The 22,219-nt window shown below is 41.3% G+C and overlaps 1 protein-coding gene across 1 annotated transcript in view; it reads left to right on the forward strand.

The window, feature by feature from the left end:
• The window catches only part of THBS4 (thrombospondin 4), a gene marked incomplete at both ends in the record, with an annotated part of 40,313 nt that overhangs the window by 7,941 nt on the left and 10,153 nt on the right, over positions 1-22,219 (forward strand). Inside the window, 12 exons of the mRNA XM_082302238.1 lie at positions 400-647; positions 1,733-1,838; positions 7,586-7,668; positions 8,282-8,333; positions 9,618-9,790; positions 12,891-13,028; positions 13,633-13,710; positions 17,207-17,359; positions 18,715-18,819; positions 19,034-19,141; positions 20,630-20,789; positions 22,097-22,215. Coding sequence (XP_082158364.1) covers positions 400-647; positions 1,733-1,838; positions 7,586-7,668; positions 8,282-8,333; positions 9,618-9,790; positions 12,891-13,028; positions 13,633-13,710; positions 17,207-17,359; positions 18,715-18,819; positions 19,034-19,141; positions 20,630-20,789; positions 22,097-22,215 — 1,523 coding nt within the window. The remainder of the gene's footprint in view (positions 1-399; positions 648-1,732; positions 1,839-7,585; positions 7,669-8,281; positions 8,334-9,617; positions 9,791-12,890; positions 13,029-13,632; positions 13,711-17,206; positions 17,360-18,714; positions 18,820-19,033; positions 19,142-20,629; positions 20,790-22,096; positions 22,216-22,219) is intronic.

Below are 22,219 nucleotides of genomic sequence, written 5' to 3' on the forward strand. Positions count from 1 at the left end.
GCTACAGAGTATTTCTGGGTCTATCAGATATGTACATACCAAAGTGCTGATTGCAGGCTGCCTGCTACACCCTGTAACTTTACCACTTGCATTTTAGCACATTATGGCTTATAAAGTGACTTCGGTTAAGCCATTTAGAGAGGCCTGGACAAAGCAGAGGAAAACTCAGCACAGGCAGCAGAGCTTTACAAATAGGGAGTCACGCAAGCATCCTGCTAGTGCTGCTTTGAAAGTCAATGTCCCATTTGTTATTACCATTATGTCTGCATATGGGATGCATTTACTGAAGCGGACATGTGGAAAAATTCCAGAGCAATTGCAGATTTCCACAGGATCTTCCTTGATCAGCCTTGGGCTATCTGCTACCCTCTAACAGTCCTTCTGTGTATTTTGTCCTAGCGGTGCTGCGCTATCTGAAGAATGATGGAAGGCTGAATTCCGTGATCTTTAGCAACATCCAGCTGGCCGATGGGAAACCCCATGGTGTCATCTTGTGGCTGAGTGGCTTGCAGCAGGGATTGAGCACAATAGAATTGTATCTGGACTGCCTGCAAGTAGGTGCCATTGAGGACTTGCCAAAACCATTTTCAGCGCTGTCTCAGAAGGTGGTGGCAGTTGAGTTGCGCACTCTTCAGGAGAAGCCACAGGTGAGCATGGAAACTGGGAGCAGGCTGAGCACTTAGAGGGATCACCAGTGATCCTCTGAATCACTGAATTCAAACCTCAATCTTCACAGCAGCCAAGCTCTGTACAGTAATACTTTAGTATTAAGTTGTGAAATAAATGTAAATAAAAGTTCCCTATGGAGCAGGTGAAATCTTAGCTTACATGACCCCTGTAATAATTATGCTATTTGTTTTAAACACAATTTTTAGCTTTTTTATTAAAATCAAAAAAATACTGCCTCCTTCACTTCAATCTAGTTGTTTTTTGGGGACTGAACTTTTTGCAAGGACTTAGCTAATGCAGTAGGGGCAGTGTTTCACTGGCTTCTTACAGCTGTCCTGTATGAGCAGAGCTTGTCTGTGTATGTGGCTTTCCTCTTCATGATATGCCAAGAGACTAAAAAAGACAAAAGAAAGGGGGGCTCTTGTGGTTCCAGAGTGCAACCCTCATCTGTTTGACTGCAGTAGCTTTTCTTCCTCTGTCTGCCATCCAGGAGTGGATAAAGCTTCCTGTCATATCCCTGTCAGCAGTCCAAGATAAACAGTGTCTTCCACAACATCTTCAATGATCATTAATCAAAAATACTTATTATAAAGTGCAAAGGCATTCTGCCCCCAAGGTTGCCCACTTTGTTTCATTACAGGCTTGAAAGTGAGCCTGTTTTTATGGAGAATGACTGAGGTGCCCATATTCCTGACATGAATATATGTACCTGTTTGAGAGGAGAGGAAAAAGGAAAAAAGACTGTTTTGGATGCACTTAAAAAAATCATATGTCACAGATACAGAAATATGTGAACTTCCTAGTGTGTGAGATCATAGGAACTGTAACAGTAAAAAAAAGTTTGAAATAAAACCACAGCTATGTGAAAATCTGCAAGGCAAAGATTAGAGATTTTTTACAGTTCAAATAGTGATGGATGGACCTGAAGGGAACAGCATAGAAGCCCTGCATGTGTAGGAAATGGACCACCTCTCTTAAAAAAATTAATTTACTTTGTCTGATATTTCATATTTTTCCCATTGTTGTACCAGAACTGTGAGCTCTGTTTTTCTTGTGAGCCCAGGATACACTAGATGAGCTGAAGCTGGTAACTGGAGGAACGCTTGCGGAAGTGGGAAACCTGCAGGATTGTTTTCTTCAACAAATTGAGCCTGTACCTCAGTACACTGGTAAGGTCTGCAACTGGGAGTTAAAATTATTCCTAATGACACCAGTGCAATGTGATGAATATGGTAAATGTGAAGAAGCCTTCAGTCAAATAATAACAATTATTTGACTAAATTATAGCTATGACAATTTCCTGTAAATGTTTTATAAATAGCTCCGTTTGGAGAGAAAACAGTCACTGTTGCTGGTGATAAAGCAATGAATTGTTGTTTTAGTGAAAGACAAGTCTGTAATGATTGAAAGAGGTTTTCTAGCATAATTTGGAAGTCGAATTTTTGTGATGATGATCCATTTGTGTCAGCTTAATAATATTTTAAGTATTCAAATTGCAAACTATTGCAGGTGGAAAGTAGTGCTAAATGGGATACATTGCTACAGGCTGTATGAAAGGTAGATGAATGGAGTAGCAAGACCTACCCATGTACTCTTTCACACTGACAGTATTCAGCTCTTGTTGAGCACTGGACTGTCACCCAGAGGGGCGGAACAAGGTGTTAAGAAGCTTGCAGGAGACTGAAGAAAATGTTTGTGCCATGGCTACAGAGGCTGTAGGTCTATGTGGGAAAAGCCATTTTAGAGTAGCCACTAGTCCTGCCACAATTTAGCCAAGGCTTTTGTCACCTGCTGAAGGGGACATTGATTCAAAACCAATTCCTTTTCTACCTGTGCTGAGCATTGTGGAGACTGAACTGGGAAGAGAGAGGAAAGGAAGAAGCGGAGGCTACTGAGATCCCTGCAGGGCCCCAGGGACTTAGTGCAATCCCCTGTGTTAGGTGAGGGTGCTTCCTGACCTCTGGACTCAGAAAACCTGTGCTATCCCAGACTGTCCCATCTGTAGTCCTTCTAGTCCCTGTCCATCTGTCTTTCTGCTCAGGATGTGAGGGAGAAGAATGGGTTCACACTGTGCATGCAATATGTTAATACATGACAACTACAGGAAGGAAACTCAGTTCAAGGTTTGAAATAGGATCCATGATACATTCTCTCTCTTGCACCCTTTCCTGTCCCCTCTGCCAAACCCAACCCTGCAGCATTGCTGCTTTTGATAAGAACTGAGATAAGATGCAGAAATTTTATGAGAGCATCCTGGGTATGTCACATGAGTATAGGCATCAGTGTTGTGCAGTCGTAACAAAATCTGGTTTACCTTTTAGCTGTGTAAATCCTTAGCTGTACATACTTCTATTTCGTTGCTTCTTAACATATATACACTTAGGTAAAAAAATGTGTTTTATCCTCAAAGCTCTCTCTTTTTCACTAAATCAACAGGCATTTGAATGTGGAAGGCTAATTCAATATTTATTCTGCAAAAACTGACATCTCTCTCACAGTGAGTTTCCAAATTACAGACTTGCAGCGTTCTCATTTGTAACTTTTTGCTCACTGATCAATAATGCAAATGGTAATATACAGACAAATACTGTCTCTGTGTCTGCCTCCACCTGGCTTAGACTCTCAAATTCAGTTGCTTTTAACTTCCAAGTGGAATTAGTATCATTAATAATAATAATAATAATAATAATAAACAACTCACATAAATACATTCAGAGCCTACATAGCCAAATCCACCAAAAGAAAAGGTGAGTGTTCCAACAGCAATTTTAACTTGGCTGCCTTGAACCATGTGTATGCTTCATGATGCTCTTCTATGGCAGTAATATATCAGATAATGACAATTTTGACTACTGCCAGGAAAAGCTGGAATGCAAATGCTTAGCTGTGTAGGAGGGGTGAGACCTAATATCTTGGTAAAACCTTGTGCTTTCATATTAATTGGAAAATCATTGGGAGTGCTTTGGACCTTAATAATTGTACATGGATTTGACTGCATGTCTGGTTGTTGCTCATTGCTTTGGCAGCAGCATTCCCTCCATGTTCAGTCTGTGAGGCTGAGACACCTAAGCAGTGGGATGAGATTATGATGATCAGACATAGGCTGAAGATATATATTTGGATCTTTTTGGTTGGGTAGGAAAATAGAATGCAAGGTGTACTGGGTTTGGTAGATGAGATTAGCGTGCTGCATGTGATCATAGCAAAATCATTCCGGTCAGAAGGGATCTTTGGAGGTTGTCTAGTTTGTGGAGGGTACCTGAACCTGACAAAGTATAAAAAAAATAGCTGTGTTGCACCGGACCGAAGATTCTTTTAACCAAGTTGCTTTTAGAGACAGAAAGTCAATATAGACCCACAGGCAAGAGTATAATGGAATGGAGTCTTAGTGTGATTTTCTCTGGATGCTTTACTGTTCTCCAGCAGTTCATGGTATTCAGAGCTCTTGACTCAGAGGTGAAATCTTTGTGTTTTGTACTCAATATATGTTTTTGTCCAAGAATATATTTTCATCCATGAATTTGTCCAGTCAGTTTTGAAGGCATGGTCAAGAATGTCTCCTGGCAAGAAATTTATCACATATCAGAGGAATATTTCCTTCTGTTTACTTGGAACCTGCCTCTTCCTAATTCCATATACAACTTGTATGTACTGCTTCTTTGGTGAAAGATTATAGGCTGTCCGGAAACTTTTTTTGTTGTCAGCCATCATCTGTACTATAATCATGGTTCGATCTCTGGACAAGAAACCATCATCTTCCAGAGTTCAAGAAGCTGGACAATGTTCTCATGCACATGGTGTGATTCTTGGGGTTGTCCCATGCCAGGCCAGGATTTGACCCAATGATCCTTACGAGTCCCTTCCAACTCCGGCTATTCTATGATTCTATGAATGTCATTGTCTTTGAATGACACTTCAGGATTTGAATGACACAGACACGGGAAAGTGTGTTACTTGAGCCAGAGAGCTGTTGTTCCCAAGAGAGGTAGAAGAAATATCTGTGAGGTGTTTCATGGTGGCTAGTGTTTGTACATGCCTGGGCCAACTGGCTGTGCAATGAAGCTGGTTGCCTGCTCAAAATCCAGGGCCCATACTTGAACAGGTTGCCCAGAGAAGCTGTGGATGCCCCATCAGGAAGCGTTGAAGGCCAGGCTAGATGGGACTATGAGCATTCTGGTCTAGTGAAATGCATCCCTAACGTGGCAAGGATGTTGGACTAGATGATCTTCAAGGGTCTTTTTCAATCCAAACCATTCTTAGATTCTATGCTGCAATATCCTGTCAAGAGAAAGAGAGGGACTTCAGTTTCCTGTTGGTCAGTAATACTCTGAGCTTAGTTATTACTGTGAAAGCCATTCTGTTAGTCATATTGTTAAAACTCAAGAATATAGAGCTAGGGACTAGCTGAACTGACGAGTTGCCTTATTGGATGGGGTATGGATAAGAGAGGCTACATGGAAGGGCCAGATAACTGTATAGCTTCAGGCTGGTACCTTTTGCTTACCTGCTTGCTCCTGGGTCCACTATATTGTGGACAATATTATCCCTGAACCCTAGTCATTCTGCTGCAAGTAGGGCCTACTTTTGGAATTGCTTTTAATAGAAGATAAAAAACCAAAACCAGGTGTATTCAGCTGTTTCTGCTCTGCTGTCTAAATTTGCACACAGGACATGAGGTTCAAGGCAGTATAACCTTTTTAGTCCACCTTAATGTTCAGCAGTCTGCAAAACTTAACTACAGAATAGATCTGGTTTTGATTTAGGTGCTAGCCAACAAACAGCATCTGAAGTCTTGAGAATTTTTTGCAGATTTCAATCAATAATGCCTAAATGAGTCTTTGTTTTAAAAATAAAACAAGAATAGACCCCAGCATCTGGCCTGACAGCCTGTGTGCCAGGTTCCACTATGGGATTCTGAAATACCCATGATATTACGTCCTGCTGTTGTCACCAAAATAAAAATACGGCAAGGTTAGGTCTAGAACAGAGGCAGGCTGTGGAACAGGTGATTCCTGACTCTTTAAATTTGTTCAGTGTTTTGATGAGAAAATATGAAGTGAAGAGAACATAGTACGTGAGGAGTTGGATAGTTCCCACTAGAATGTTTGGAAACAGTTAGACATGCTTTGAAGTACAAAACAATGAGGTAAACATTAAGAGAAGCATTTTTCATATAAGCTTTCAGTACTCCCAAAAATAACATGTGAATAAACCTCCCTGAAGCTATTGGGCATAACATCAAAATATCCTGCCTGCCTAGACTGTGAAAGAGCATGTATTTGTGAAGTTTGTTTTTAAGTACAGACTTAGAGATGTAAACAAGTATCTTCTTGAGAGAGGTACAGATTCAGAAGTAAGCTGCGAACAGAAGCAACTACAAGTTACTATGCTAAACATACTCTCTGCTTCTTCTCTGTCACTGGCTCAAAACAAATATTTCATTTAACAGATAAAAATCTCCTGTGAAGATCTTGGATTTGATCTGGTCCTTCCCTATGGCTTATTACAGATGTAATTTTTGATCTTGTCTTAGAGGTCTTTAATTTGTTACTTAGTATTGAGGACTGATTTTGGTGTGAGTCCATAGTGTGTTGAGTAGATGTTTTGTGAATCCATACAAAGTGTGCACCTGTCAGAAGCAAATGCAGCCATAAACTTGTGTGCAGTGTGATGAGCTGCCTTTGAGAAGCCAAGTGACTGCTGCAGTTACTAAAAGCACTGTTTTGTCAGAGCAGGCATTGTTGATGTGTTCTCAGAACTTCACAGTGAGCTTGCTCAGAAAGCTGGGTAACTTCACTTGGAAAAATATGTATTAATCAGTTGTGGTTACAACTATGCTGTGCCAGCAGGACCAGGGAAGTAATCAACCCCCTGTACTCGACATTGGTGAGGCTGCACCTCAAATCCTTTGTTCAGCTTTGGGCCCCTCACTTTAAACATGAGATTGAGGTGCTGGAGCGTGTCTAGTGACGGGCAACAAGGCTGGTGGAAGGAGTAGAATATGTGTCGTTTCAGGATCAGCCGAGGGAGCTGGGTTTGTTTAGTCTCAAGAAGAGGAGGCTCAGGGAGACTTCATTGCTCTCTACAACCACCTGAAAGGAGGGTATAGCCAGGTGGGGTCTGGTCTCTTCTGCCATGCCTGCAGTAGGATGACAACAGGAAATGGCCTTAAACTGAGACAGGGGAGATTCAGATTAGATATTAGAAATATCTTTTCATTATTAGGGCAGTCAGGCATTGGAATAGGTTGCCCAGGGAGGTGGTGGAATTACCTGGAGGTGTTCAGGTGGTGCCTGGATCTGGTGCTTAGGTGATGGTTTAGTGGTTTAGGGGTCACAGTGGTAGTGTTGGGTGGATGGTTAGACTGCATGATCTTAAAGGTCTCTTCCAACCTTGATGATTCTATGACTCTGATTCTATGACACAGAATGAACTTATGCAGGGTATCTTCCCATTGTATGTACATATGCTTCATGGCCTCACTTTGCCCTCCTACCCCAAACAGGTCATCATAAATACCCAGTTCTGAAATCCTGAAGTTTCCCTTAGGGTTGCTGGTCTCAGGCCTGGGAGGAACCAGTAGCACTGGTGGTCTTAGTTGCCTTAGAGAGCCTTGACACTGAAGTAATGGTAGAAGAATCGTGATCTTGTTTTTCTCTCTGTGGAGAGCTTTCTGCTTTGCCTGTTTCTGTGGGCTATAAGGAGTTCAGTCCAGAAAAGCCTCAAGTTCATGCAAATAACACTATAAAATTTGAGATAAATACTGTCTATCTGATGATTTCTACAGGGCTTACATAACAGTAATGTCTGCCCTCCATGGCTCTTTATGGGGTTTCCATCTTATATCTCATAAATTACCATGGCAAACGAAGGAGAGTTATGTTGTGTACTGTTTTTCATTGCTGTTTCCCTGCAGGTGATTTTAACAGGCAGCTGATGGGTCAAATGATGCAGATGAACCAAATACTGGGAGATGTGAAAGACCTTCTTAGACAACAGGTACTGTATAGAGGCTTTAGTGTGAAATATCCCAATTTTACCCCTTTGATAGAGTCACAGAATCACAGAATAAGTCAGCGCAGACTTCACATAAGCAATAAACTCATGTGTAGAGTTCATTGCCTTGGAGGCATGATGCAATGGAGAGGAAATAACCATATAGGTCCTGGTACCCTGTGCTTGCAAGGGAGGATCATTGAATGTGGGAGTGTAAGAGGCTTGCTTATTCAGATCCAGAAAATTTAGTGTCCGGTGAGGAAGTAGAGAAGCCATCCTAGCCCACTCTTAGATAGTTGTGGGTCTGTTGCATGAAACTGAAACTGTGTTTGTTTCACTTGCTGGTGGGTGTCAGAACTGGAATTGCTGGTGGCACATACCTTTGGTCAAACAAGGACTTTTGGACCTTTAAAGGTCCTGTTGATGAAGGCTGAACCTAAGTACATCCATTTTCCGTATCTTTAATTTTATGGAGTACAAAGAGCATCTCATTTAAAACAGATTACCTATGTTGCATGGTTTGAGTGGCATCTTGGGCACTAATGGTTGTTCTCTCAGCCAGGTGCAAACTGAAACTATCTGTACCTAAATAATATTTATTTTCTATATTCTCAAGGTCAAAGAAACCACTTTTCTGAGAAATACCATAGCTGAATGCCAAGCATGTGGTGAGTATTCCTGTTATTGCTGGTAATGTAGAAGAGATACAGAGTTGTTTTAAAACTAGTGATGATCATGTTAGCTTTATGTGGTTTCTAAAAAGTACTTTTTTAGAAATACTGTTCTAGATGTGTTTGTATTTGGACACAAATTTAAAATCGATTTGCATTAGAGAAAAAGCTTCCATGGACCTGCCAATCACCTGTTGGGGAATAAAATGCCACTAAACCGAGCAGTACCACGCAGGTACTGGCAGTTCTCACGCTGCCACAAAGCTGTGTCACATGTTCCTGTGGAGGGAGACACTGTCTCCCAACTATCTCATGCACCATCTTAGTAGAAGGACAAGGGAGGAATCCTGTTCTGCTCTAGCTGGTATTATCAGTCTGAGGAAGATCCTATGCAGTTCTGAGTAGGCAGTCCCTAGTTAGCAGGAAGACCCAAAAGGTGGTCTTCATCTTTTCTCTAGATGAAAGAAATAAATTCTTTTCCAAATGCCACTTCATGGCCCTCCTACACAACTGACAATCAGTACACAAGTGAAGTCACTGTAAAAATCAATATACTCCCTTACTGTGTGAGATGAAAGGTCTTAAACTCATCAGGCCTTTTAGCTGATTTCTTCTCCCAGTCTGTCAGCCTCATCAAAACTCAAGTTGAGCTCTAGGCAGGATAACTTTTATGTGTAAGTGCCAAAGGAAATGTCAAATTCCTACATGCATTTGTACCAAGGTTCTGTACCTGCCAGAGTCTCAGAAAGACCAGTCTTTGGCTGGTCTCTGTGCACCTAAGCCTGTGTACTTGCATGGTCCTGCTGTGTTTGTGGGTTGTCAGCTGCTGCTTCTTTATTCTTCCTATTTGTCAACTGTCAGAGAAGCTGTTGTGAATCCAGAACATTGTTTTTCTTATGAAGTGGTAGTGTTGCCAGTTTAGCCAGAGAAATGCCCTGTACTTGTACGCTTATACTTGAGTCCCCTGGTCTGAGGTCACAGGCTTTCAGATCTTCCTCCCCTGGCAGATATGTTTTAGGACTAGCCTAGGAGGAAGACCCCCATATGTAGCCAGGAGAAGCACATGGACCTAAAAAAATAGCCTCAATTTCCCCTTGCTGCGGACACAGTAAGGTCCTGGGCCATTCCCACCATGGAGTCTTTTCAGGCACAGCACAGCTGGCTGGAGCACAGTGCAGGGACTTGAAGTGTCTTGGGGATTTCTTCAGAATGCTTTCCAGCTGAGAACTATGATGAATGTTTCTTTCAACTATTGAAACTGTTGTTCTTTCTGCATTAAAGGTTTGGGCACTGTGAGTTTTCCAACTCAGCTTCCTAGGCGTACTAAACCGAAATGTGAAGTTAATTCCTGCTTCAGGGGAGTGAGGTGCGTGGAGACAGCAGAGGGATTTCAGTGTGGGCCCTGCCCTGAAGGACTCACAGGAAATGGAGTTACATGCTCAGATATTGATGAGGTAAAATAGTGACTTTCACTGAACTAAAAAAAAAAAGCTAAAAAGCAACTGTTTCATACATATCAATGGGTTGCTAATACTTGCTGTCTTCAGCATTTACTGACTGCTTGCACAGTGAATATTAATTCATTCTGATTTGATTTTATGTGACTATTTTGCTGTTTCTGCAACTTTATGGAGGTTATATGTGTGAAAACTTGAAATGCTCTGGTGAGTTGAGAAGTCACTTAAAGGAGCTTAATGTTTGGAAAAAAAACCCAGAACCTAAACCCAACCGAAACAAACTTTTGATATTGTCATTTCTATTCCACAAGAAGATGCAGTAGCTTCTGTTATAGGCTGCAGAAGCACTTCTTGTCAATATGGGCTTTGTTTCTTTAAATTATTGTGCTCCTGAACCAGTATCGGTGACCAGAGTCTTCCCTTCAACCCGAACTGGAGCCATGTTTTCATCCTTACCTTAGAAGTCTGTGAAAGAAAATAAACAATTATTGTCATTTTTCCTTTTGCTTCTTTGTGTTTGTGTTGAAACCCAATAATGTTGACTTAAATCTGGTTCTTTTCTTGTGCTGTATGTTAGAAATTCAGAGCTTGCTTGTATTGACTACTGAATTAATAAATTTACAGTATCTTAAATGATTGAAGAACACCTGTGTTAACTGGAATGTGACACTTAGTTGGAACAGAAGCAACAAAACCAACTACAGGTTCACTGCATTTTTTCTGTGGGATGATTTTTACCATTACTCTTCAGTCTTTTTTTTTGGAAAAGCACCTTGATGTAGTAGACCAAGCAACCATCAGAATTAGGTCATAAACTGCAACTGTGGATAACACAGTACTACCAGTGTACCTGTTTAATAATGTAAAACAGTAAAAGCAATTCTCTTTTTCTCCTCCCTAGCCAACAGGAAATGTGCTTTGACTGCTCTTTTGATTTACTCCCTCCTGTAGACCATCAGTAGAGAGGATGTGATGTGCCTAACTTATACCTGTCTGTGAAAAACACTGGAAAGAGAAAGTGAGTTGAACGTGGCAGTTTCCTGAGGCATTGGCAATGTCTCTTGTTTTGCCTTACGTGGCATGAACTGTGTCTGCTGCGACCTCCAGAAAAATGGAGGTGAAGCTCTGAAATATGAATGCAAGTGGTAGATCCAAGACAGCTGTGGTACATGTTCCATGCTACAGACAGCCATGGTGTGAAGCTCAAGCCAGCCTAGGTGGAGCCTGGCAATATGGATGGGTTTCACCTCCTGAGCTATTTTCAGACTGACACAGAGCATGGCAGTAATCTCCTCCCTGCCATTTTCAGAGCTGGAGCAACTCAGCCCATTACAGCAGCGGTGGAAAAAGAAACAGAGACTAGTTTATGATGGCTTGATATTAAAGTGGTTGTCTGTTAGCAGTCAGGCTCTAGTCACTGGAGACTCGTGTACCTTCATCTTCCTGCCGCCACTCCACATGACAGACCTGCTTTCACATTAGAAACAGCAAGAAATTTATGCCAAAATTGTGTCATAGAGATACAGTCTTGTTTATTATGAGGTCTTTATATGGACACTGCCATTAAAATGTCACCTTGTCGGGAGCAGTTTTGTTCACCAGCAAACACCTACTTAATCAGCTGGATTTTTACTTAGAGTTGCACAGGGAGAAATAAAGAAGCAATAAATTGCAATAGTTTTGAATTGTCTAATGAGGGGGGATGTGTCATATTACTTGTTTTCCTGAGTTAGCTGATATGAAGGAAAGTTTTTTTGTTTGGTTGGTCAGTTTTGTTTTTTAAAATTTATTTAAAGCCTTTTATGAATGAACTATTTCTGTACTTCCTAATAATAGGCATTTTAAAAGAAGTTATTGTACGAATTCTGGTAAAGACAAATCTGGAAGACTCCTCACTAAGAGCTGCCATCATCTTTCCTGAGGCTGTTAGCATCTCTGCAGTATGCTCCCTAATTCATTAGCAGTTTGAAGACATTACTTTGGTATGCTGGTGCCCATTATCTTGGGAGCTGCAGCTCTGCTCTGTGTGCTGTGTAATTTGGGTGCCCTCTGCTGCCTACAATAAAGAATCCACAGCAAAATAAGGAGGCACAAAATGTCTGTCCTAGGTTTTACGTTTTCCTTATAGTACTGATTGACGTACTATTAACAAATCTTTCTGTCAAACACATTTTGATATTAAGCATAGCTTTCCTGCTTCTGTGTGTGTGTGTGTTTGGGTACAAGTTGTATGTCTTTTGTAGGTGGATATTGTCTGGTTTGTTCTCCCTCCATCTTGCAGATGATGTCTGTCAGTGATGGAAAGAGAAAAAAAGGCATATTTTTAAAACTTTAGCATTTCTTTTTCATGTTTCTCATTTATTGTTGTCTTTGAGCCCTGTGCAGCAGGATGGCATGTTGATGTTTTTGGTACTCCTATAAATGTTACCTAGCAGCTAGTGTTGATGTTGGGAAAGGCAGCAGTGCAGGATGTGTTTCCCAAACTGGCAGCCACAAGACCAGTGAAACTGGTCACAGCTGTTTTATAAAACTGCATAAGGCAATGAAGTGAATGGTGCCTTCAGGCCAAGGGTGATTTTGTGGACGTGATATTTTGGGAGAAGTTCCAAGGACTGTCTGTGGGCCTCTGGTCTAGAAATGTGTGGGTGCTACTGACACATTCCTGCTGATCTCATTTATGATTGGATTCCTTCTGGCTATGAGATTTGTCCAAATATAACTGAAGGGAAATGCTGCTGCCACTTCTGTGTGTACAAAACACATTAGTAGGGGTGTTTGGAGTTATTTGTCTTTCCTGATATTGTGGTGTGGACCCTTCCAGGGGGCTTTCAGCCTCCCAGGGGTCCGAATCTGCCCAACTAAAGGAAGGATTGAGAGTTTAGGACATCAACTACAGGCTGTAATGTAAGGTTGCAAATATTATTTAAATTACAGAGATAGCTGAAGGCAGAGACGGTTTCCTCTCTAAGCCCTCTCTGAACAGAAGACATACAGGTGTTGTGTGAAGCATTGCCTTTGGTGGGAGGTCTTTATACACAGTCTGAGTCTGGATGTTGCTGAAGCATGAACATGTGCTTGGTTTGTTTTTTCTTTGCAGTGTCGTTACAACCCTTGCTTCCCTGGTGTGCGATGCGTGAACACTGCTCCAGGTTTCCGATGTGAGACCTGTCCTCCAGGATATACGGGACAAACCGTGCAAGGGATAGGACTCAGCTATGCCAAGAGCAATAAGCAGGTGAGTGGCAGCACCTCCACGACAACTTCCATTGCAAGGTGCTGGTTTTATGTTAGCAATGCATCTGTATTGAATTGCATTTATTTTTCAGTTGTTCCATAATTACCTTATGCTCTTAGGCAGAGCTCAGAGTGTTTCAGTTAGAGATCTGAATTGTGCTTGCTTAGCTTTAATGGGAGTGACAATCTAATATTCTTGACTGGCACAGAGACAAGAAAAAATGTCATTATCTTTGTAAGTATCTCTGATCAACGGGCTCTGTTGATTTCTGTAAAATGGCTTTGAACTAGGAAGAAAATTATAAAAAAGGGCCATTTTACTGTAAATTTTTTTGCATATTTCCGGAAGCACCTAGAGTGGGAACACAGTTTTTGTATAAACTCTTGAGGGTGAACCAAAACACATCCTAAAGCAGAAATTCTCTGGTTTGTAGTGTCTCTTCAGGGTTTGGAAAGTTAGCTGTGGATATGTCTGTGACATTCTGAGAGCAGTTTCAGGAGAGTCTATGTCTCTTCCAGTCTTAAACTTTAGTGTTGTTTCTTCAGACTTTGATCTCAATAAATTGACATTATTTTTATTATTTGTGGATTTGGTTTATTGCTAGGTCTGCTTAGATATTGATGAATGTCAGAATGGTGGACTTGGACTCTGTGTTCCGAATTCCCATTGCATAAACACTTTGGTAAGCATCTTTTCATTTATGCCTTCAAAAATCGACTGTTTTAAAATTCCATGAGGTTAGGATTGGATTTATGGGTCTGATGGAAGAGCTGAATAATACGATTTGTTTCTTGGCTTCATATAAATCAAAGAATCCTTTCTTCTTTTCCTAACTAATAATAAAAAAAATCAATATTTGATTTGTCATTAACACGTCCATCTGAATTGTATCCTTATCACTTGCCCTGAAGAGCAGGAGCTCTTCTCTCCATACCATCCAGAGACGTGTGTCTATGGATATGTTATTGCAAGGAACCTCCTTTGAAAGATTAAAACTTTGCTTCCCTTATCTCCTGCCACCTGAGAACTGTTGCAACAAGCTGTTCTGCTGGGTGCTCTCTTTATAGGAGTTATGTATACAGTAACAGCTATCCCTCTAAATAAATGGAAATGAGAGTGGCAATTGGTACAAGACTGTTAATGCCCATAGATATTAAACCCAGGAGAGCAAGCACAGGAAAAGTAAAAATGGTTTGAAAGATGTTAGGATCCAATAAAGAGGGCATACAACCATTTTAATGCTATGAAGCAAGTTAGACATAGAATCACATAATCATAAAATCATATATGATAGAAAAGACCCTTAAGGCTGAGTCCAGCTGTTAACACAGCACTGACAATCCCACTAAACCATTTTCCCAAGTGCCACCTCCACACTTATTTTGAACACTTTCAAGAATAGTGAGTCCACCACTTCCCTGGGCAGCCTGTTCCAATGCTTGACAATCCTTTGAGTAAACAAATTCTTCCTAATAGTCAGTCTAAGTCTCCCCTGACCTGAGATGGCCTGAGGATCTGAGGCCATTTCTTCTTGTCCCATCACTTCTTACCTGGGAGAAAAACTGAACCCTACCCATCTATAGCATCTTTTTAGGTACTTGTAGAATGATAAGGTTCCCCCGAGACTCCTTTTCCCCAGGCTAAACACCCCCAGCTCCCTCAGCCACTCCTCATAGGACTTGTCCTCCAGACCCTTCACCAGCTCCATTGCCCTACTCTGGACACACTCCAGCACCAGAATGACCTTCCTGTAGTGAAGGGCCCAAAAACTGAACACAGAATTTGAGGTGTGGCCACACCAGTGCCAAGTACAGGGGGACAATCCCTGCCCTGGTCCTGCTGGCCACACTGTTGCTGATCCAGGCCAGGATGCCATTGGCCTTCTTGGCCACCTGGGCACACTCTGGCTCACGTTCAGTCGCTGTCACCAGCACTCCCAGGTCCTTTTCCTGTGGGCAGCTTTGCAGCCACTCTGCCCCAGCCTGTGGCACTGCCTGGGGTTGTTGTGACCCAAGAGCAGGACCTGGCACTGGGCCTTGTTGAACCTCACACCATCGGCCTCAGCCCATGATCCAGCCTGTCCAGATCCCTCTGCAGAGCCTTCCTGCCCTCCAGCAGATCAGTACTCCCACCCAGTTTGGTGTCATCTGCAAACTGGTTGAGGGTGCACTCCATGAGATCATCAGTGAAGATTCCAAACAGAACTGGTCCCAGTACTGAGCCCTGGGGAACAGCACCTGTGACCAAACACCAGCTGGATGTAACTCCACTCACCACCACTCTCTGGGCCTGTGAACTCTCTGTACCCAGTGAACACCTGCTCAAGCCATCAGCTGCCAATTTCCCCAGGGGATTGCTGTGGGAAATAGTGTCAAAGGCTCATCCACTGAGCAGGTCACCTTCTTACAGAACAAGCAGGACCTGCCTTTCATAAATCTGTGCTGGCTGGGCCTGATCCCCTGGTTGTCCTGTACATGCCACAGGCTTTCTTTATAGCAAGAGATGGGTTAAAAGTATTCTTCAGGTGTAAAGGTGGTCCTTTCTGCAGCAAGGTATTGTTGAGGCTACCATTTGTGTTCAGTATTAGCTTTCCTCATGAATAAACTTGTTTTCTTAGGGCTGCTTTCACTGTTCAGGATGTTTGTATCTTTTTTTTTAAATATTTAGAACATTTACTGTCACGTGTTGTGTTTTGCTGCATGACTAGACATGCAGCCTCTTTGGGAGGCCATTGGGCCCTGTCTACAGAGGGCCAACATGAAGTGTCCTGCATCTGTCAAAACAGAACAGTGTGGGGTTTCTAGTCCTGTATCCCTTCAGAAACAGTCTGGTATGGAAATGCTGCCTTAGAGGCTATTTTAATGCATACCAGAGCTTGATATAGGACAGAATATAGCGAGCAAATTCAGCAGACTCCAGAAGATACTACCCTGTAATCCATTAGGATAAAGTACACAGGCTGGTGTGTTTTAAATAAGCCATACCATTAGCATGGCCCAGGGATTATTTTACTCTTCAGCCATCTGTTTATTTTCATCTTCATCCTGAAAGTATGCAGACAGCACAGTTATAATTTGTAATGAAGTTAGGAATAGAGGAGTAGTAGTAAGAAAGATTTCTCTATGAAGTCTGAGTAGTTAAGTAGATTTCTCTATGATGGTGTACTATGACAGACCTGACAGTTCCTCCAACAGACTTTGTACACAAAGAGTGAAGTTGTATGAAGTTTCACCAGTGGTTAGATGCACGTTTGTCAGAGATCTACCCATTTCTGTTCCTGGACATATCAAAAAATAATTATTCTCCATAAGGTAAAAAGATCATTCTCAATTAACTTTTATGTCTTAAGTTACAGGTCAACAAGAATGTGAGACAGAGACAAAAGCCACATTAGATGCCTAAAGAAGACCTCACCTTATCAGCATTTATCTGTTTATATCTCATATGGTGATTGGCCCAACACATAATGAGATTCCTTGGCTTAGCTCCTTTGTGTTTGTTTACACAAGAGAGTGATACATATGAAATACATATGCATGTATCATGGTAAACCACTGCAAAAACTTACATGGATGTTCTTATTGCAGTGTAAATGAGGATGGCTGTGTCTTCAGATACAGAATTCTTTTCTGACGAAGAAGATTTGGATCAAATTGGTTTAAAAACATTTTAGCTTAAAAAATAAAATGGGACAAAGACATGATGAACTTTTTCATCTCTCTTTGATTAAAATTTGTGCCCAGTTGCCTTTAGATAAGCTGGTGGGTGTGCTTTACAGTGAAATAAGGTCATCCAGCCTGATTAATCAGCTGCTGCTTAGAATTTTGCACAAAAGTTTTAGTCACCTGGAAGCAGCTCAGGGTGATGCTGGCAGGGACAAGGCATCATGAAGAAGCTTTTGCTGCTACATGACTTTTCTCTGGCTTAACAAAAGACTGGTCTAAGCAGGCAAGAGTTGAGTATGTTTTCCAGCATGCACTCTGGGAATCAAATATAATTTTCTTGTAGAAATAAAGAAGTGTAGAAAATAAAGTTTGTTCGCGGTACAAGAGGCGTCATTGGATGAAAAACTACACTTGCACAGCATAAACAGTGTGACTTGAATCTTGCTCTTGTGCTTGCTTTAAAAGGAAAAAAAGTCCTGTTAAAGTCTGGCTGGTGACTTTTTGTTCTTACAGGGGTCTTACCACTGTGGCCAGTGCAAACCAGGATATACAGGAGACCAAACCAGAGGATGCCAGGCTGAACGGAGCTGCAGGAATCGAGCTCTCAATCCATGCAGCATCCATGCCCGTTGTATTGAGGAGAGGAGAGGAGAGGTGACATGTATTGTGAGTTCATTAATTAATGAATTTTTACAGTGAAGTCCAGCATTTTTTATAGGCTGGAAATGAGAAAATCTTTGTGGTCATTTTATACAGTTGGATATTTTACCAATTGTGGCACACTGGCCAAGACCAGCTGTGAAAACTGGGCTGAGACTATCTTGCAACTGTTTTGTTCTTGCCACATGTCTGTAAAGCAGCCATATTCATGTATCATATTCACTGTGCCTGTGTAATTAGATCTTTAGGAATCACTTTTGTAGACTTTCTGTAGTCTCCTCAGAAAAGACTGTCAACTGTCACACTACAGAAGACATCACAAGGACAAATTCCTCTCCTGCTGCCCAGCTACATAGCTATGAGTAAGGATCCTCTCTGCATAGCCAATGTGCCTGTATTTGCTGGCTGATAGAGATGTTTTTTAAAGTGAGATCACAGATTCCAGGCTGTACAGGGAGGCTGTACTGTGCTTACCAGCTATGGGAGCTGAGGAGCACTAGTAGCATATGAACTTCCACTGTAAGAGTATACTTAAGTATATTACTTAGTTTTTCCATCTGCAACAGAAAGTAAGAGACTAATCCTGTGTCCTAAATTTGGATACAGTGCATGCTTTTTCTGGCACGTGCTTTGGTTTAGTTTTTAAGTACATCTGTTTCAAAGATAAATAATCTAGGATATTTTAAGTCCATGCTGTAATGGGAACATGCCTAGACACTTGTATTAGGCAACTCCTGGTTTTAAGGGAAGGCCAGATTTTGACATGCAGTTCTTTGCATATATCTTTGACAAAAATGGTATGTTGGTTTGAAACAGTACTAATTTAATTGGCTAGGAGAAACTTGTGTGCAGATGCATTTGTTTTTCTGATGCAAACTTAGTAAATGTCAACACAGTTTTCTCTTAAAACTTCCTCTAGTTGCAGATGTGTTCTTGAGATACTGAACAAAACACAGTCATCCCATCTAACCATGTGCCCCTTGCCAAGATGCTAGGTGCATACTCTACCTAGGTCTCCCCTTTTCTTTTGCTCAACCTGCCAGTGAGGAGCCTAAACTGGTTCCTGGCCAGTGTCTATAAGAAATCTATAGCTCCCACTGCAATCATTAGGTGTGGCAGGCACACATTCCAGTTGACATCAAGTTGTAGCTCTTTATAGCTACATCTGGATACACTGCAGCCTCTCTCAATGTGGAAAGAAAATCTTTGTTTCAAGCTCTCTGTATCTCATGGTACTTAAGTATCTGGCCATGACTTCCATATGCTGCTCTTTTCAAGACTGGCGTGAGTTTTCCTTCTTGAATATTTCTACAGTGACTCATTAACCTTTTGATAGTGTTACCATGATGTTTTATTGATAGTGTGGCATTGGCTGGGCTGGTGATGGTTATATTTGTGGAAAAGATGTTGACATTGATGGCTACCCTAATGAAGAACTCTCATGCTCTGCTGAAAACTGCAGAAAGGTAAGAAATGCTTTCTTAATTCTATAATAATTCAGAGCATGAAGGGATAAAGAGGAAGACTGTAAGAAACATGACTCAATTTATTCATCTTTTATTCAGGTTATTGAATTCTATTTAAGTTGATGAATCAATTAATAATAGGAAAAAATCATTCAAATTATGAAGGCGTCTAGTTTACCTATAGAACACCAGACTTGTCTCCTTTCTTGTCTAGGACAATTGCAGATTTGTCCCAAACTCTGGACAAGAAGATGCTGATGGTGATGGGATTGGAGATGCCTGTGATGACGATGCAGATGGAGATGGCATTCCCAATGAGCAGGTGCTGTGTATAGATCAGGATGCAGGGGTCTGTGCAAACAGAAGGATTTCCCATTGCAGCAATGGGAAGTGATTCTGAAATCTGATTCACTACTGTTTGCCAGAGATTGTTCCATACCCATCACTGTCAGTGGCCCCCTAAATCCTGTATTTTTCTTTTATATAATGCTCGTTCTTACAAGACTTAAGCCACACAGCCTTAAATCCCATCTGTGTATCCTCCATTACTACCTTTTACCATTTAATTCTAGAGCTGTTTGTGTATAGAGCTTGTGTCCTTCTGTCACTCTCCCACAGCATAACCTTCAGGAACATTACTTGCATTAATATCTTTCTATTTAAAAAGCAGGTTGACCTGACAACAGATTTCATCAGGGATCCAAACCCCACACAAATGAATGTGTCTAGCCAATAACTTGAAAAAGCTTTAGATCATGTCCTCAAAGCAGAAGAGGTTTCCATGTGGGTACACACAGCAGAATATACTAGAGAATAAATTCAGATTGGAAAAGCTGTTTTGTTTTCACCCTGGATTTTTACAAGCCGACTGTTGTTCTATATTAAGATCATTGACTGATACTGCTTACTCTGCTTCCAAGGAAGCCAACAATAACATGTTATCCAGAGTACAAATGTCCACCTGGAACTAGGGCAGACTAGCAGTCACAGAAGGTCTGTCTCAGGCAATTTTGCCACAGAGGCCCAGGCTAAATTCTGCTAGCTTAAATCAGCTGGTTTTATTAATGTTCTAAAATGAAAAAATTAAATCCTCCTACAGCTTTAAATCTACTTGCAGGTTCAGCACCTTCATAATCAAGTAAATTCTTTATTGTTTCTAGTCTCTGTTGTTGTTCTCTTTGGGCAAGACAGTGAGGTCATGAGTGTACTAGATGGGTGTAGAAATTTTATACCACTTTGAAATAAAATTTTCTCCACACACCTCCTGATGGACTTTAAAAGCCAATAGCAGCTTGCTTGAAACAAACAAACCAACCCACCAAAACCGAACAAAAACCTGTATATTTTTGCATCAAAAAAATTCTTTCCCCAGTTTCCAGCTTCAGTTTGAGTCTGTACCAGAAGGGGGCAATAGCCTTTCACTGAGACCATCTGCAAACCTTGTCAGAGTCTCTGAACTGCAGCTTTTGAGAAGGACCATGTGAGAAAGCTCAGGCACCAAAACAGGTTCCTCACCATAGACGCATCCAAAATGATAATCAGAAATCAAGGTTATAAGTAAAGCCTTATGGTACTGCGTGTTTATGATTAGAGTGTGGTTCAAAGCAGAGCTTTGAGGGACCAAGTGAAATCTGATCCAGAGCTAATATTCACATAAAATGTCAAAACTGCTCACACTATTTTGTTGTTTTGGTTGGTTTTTCTGTTTGTTTGTTTGGTAAGTAGAAATAAATATAAGAGGTTTACAAATCAATTAAAGTAGAAATTAAAGATTCATGGCCTGACTGATGTCTGATTCTGTGTCTTACAGGATAACTGTGTCTTGGTTCCCAATGTTAACCAGAGAAACAGTGACCAAGATATCTTCGGAGATGCTTGTGACAACTGCCGTAATGTCCTGAATAACGACCAGAGGGACACAGATGGTGATGGGAAAGGAGATGCTTGTGATGATGACATGGATGGAGATGGTTGGTGATTTTTCACTTTCAGCTTCTCTGATGTCATTCAAATTTGCCCAGAGTGTGTGCTGTACATCAGAAGACTTCATGTCGCTAGCTGTAACACATAGTCTTTCTTCATGAAATCTGTGGTTTTAATCCTTTTCATTTAATTAATACATATCTTAGCTTGCATTGGAAGCACTGTACACTGTAACAGAGAAACCAAGCCATGTTTCATGTAGAAGTTAAGGTTGTTGATCATTCAGCATTTTCTTAAAGGTGCAAAACATCCCAGAGCATCCAGCTGCTGCCAGTCACTGGTGCCCAAGAGCTATATAATGTGTTATTTTCATTGTTGTAGGAGGCTTGAAAGAAGTGAAAAAATCACACCCCTTTAAATGTAATAACAAAGATGAAATGTCCCATCCTGTAAGTTGTGATACAGGAACAGGATAGAATGAATTGTGTGTAATAATGGGTGTGATGGGGTGGTGTTCTGGTTTGGCCAAATTTAGAAATATATCCTGCGAGAGACAGCAGGTCACAACCACCCCTTCCCCAACCAGGTTTGGGAAAAATAAATTTTCCTCGAAGGAAAGTGAAGGAGATAAAACTATTTATTTAACAAACACACAGGAAAAGGAAAATAATGCTAACTGATAAAATCTCTCACTGTGGAGAAAAAACCTGGGAAAGCCTTTGGTGTCCTCGGAGCTGGGGCTTGGCCCAGGGCCAGGCCCTCTGTGCCCGGTGGAAAGTTCTCCTGATGTGCTCTGATATTGAAGCAGTCCAGTAGAAAAGGGAGAAAATCCAAAATTCCAGGGAAGGAAAAAAAGTTCAACTCTCAGTCTCTCTCCGGAGAAAAGAAACTGAAACAATTGGCCAAAAGCTGACTGGAAAGCAGCAAGCCGGGTGCCTCCTCGCTTCCCTGCTGCAGCTGAAAACAAAGTCGCTATCTCTGTGTGACCTTGAACAAGCTGCAAACTGCTTTGAGAAAGTTTTGCTCAGTTTTTCCTTCCCCCTCTCAGCCTCAGTTTAAAGGCACAGAAAGGCACAAAAATTAATTTCTAGGCATAGGCAGCGATATGGGATACACATTATAAAGTCACCCCAAGACAGGTGGAAAGATGTTCTTTAACAAGATGTTGCTAACTACTATTAAATGAGTGATGCACACATAAGAAAGATTTACTGTGCAGGCTTATAATTTCATTGCAGGATTAAGTAGTTGCTGAAAAGGAATAGTGTCTTTACTGTTTTAATGTTTAGATTGTGCAGTATGGACAAACATGGGAGTTGTCTTTAACTAACACACACAATCCACTTTACTCTAGGTGTTAAGAACCTTTTGGATAATTGTCAAAGGATCCCCAATGAAGACCAGGAGGACACAGATAATGATGGTGTTGGTGATGCCTGTGACAGCTGCCCTACAATCAGCAACCCAAACCAGGTTA

Source organism: Coloeus monedula (genome assembly GCF_965178545.1).
Source record: "Coloeus monedula genome assembly, chromosome: Z".
In the NCBI taxonomy this organism is placed as follows: domain Eukaryota; kingdom Metazoa; phylum Chordata; class Aves; order Passeriformes; family Corvidae; genus Coloeus; species Coloeus monedula.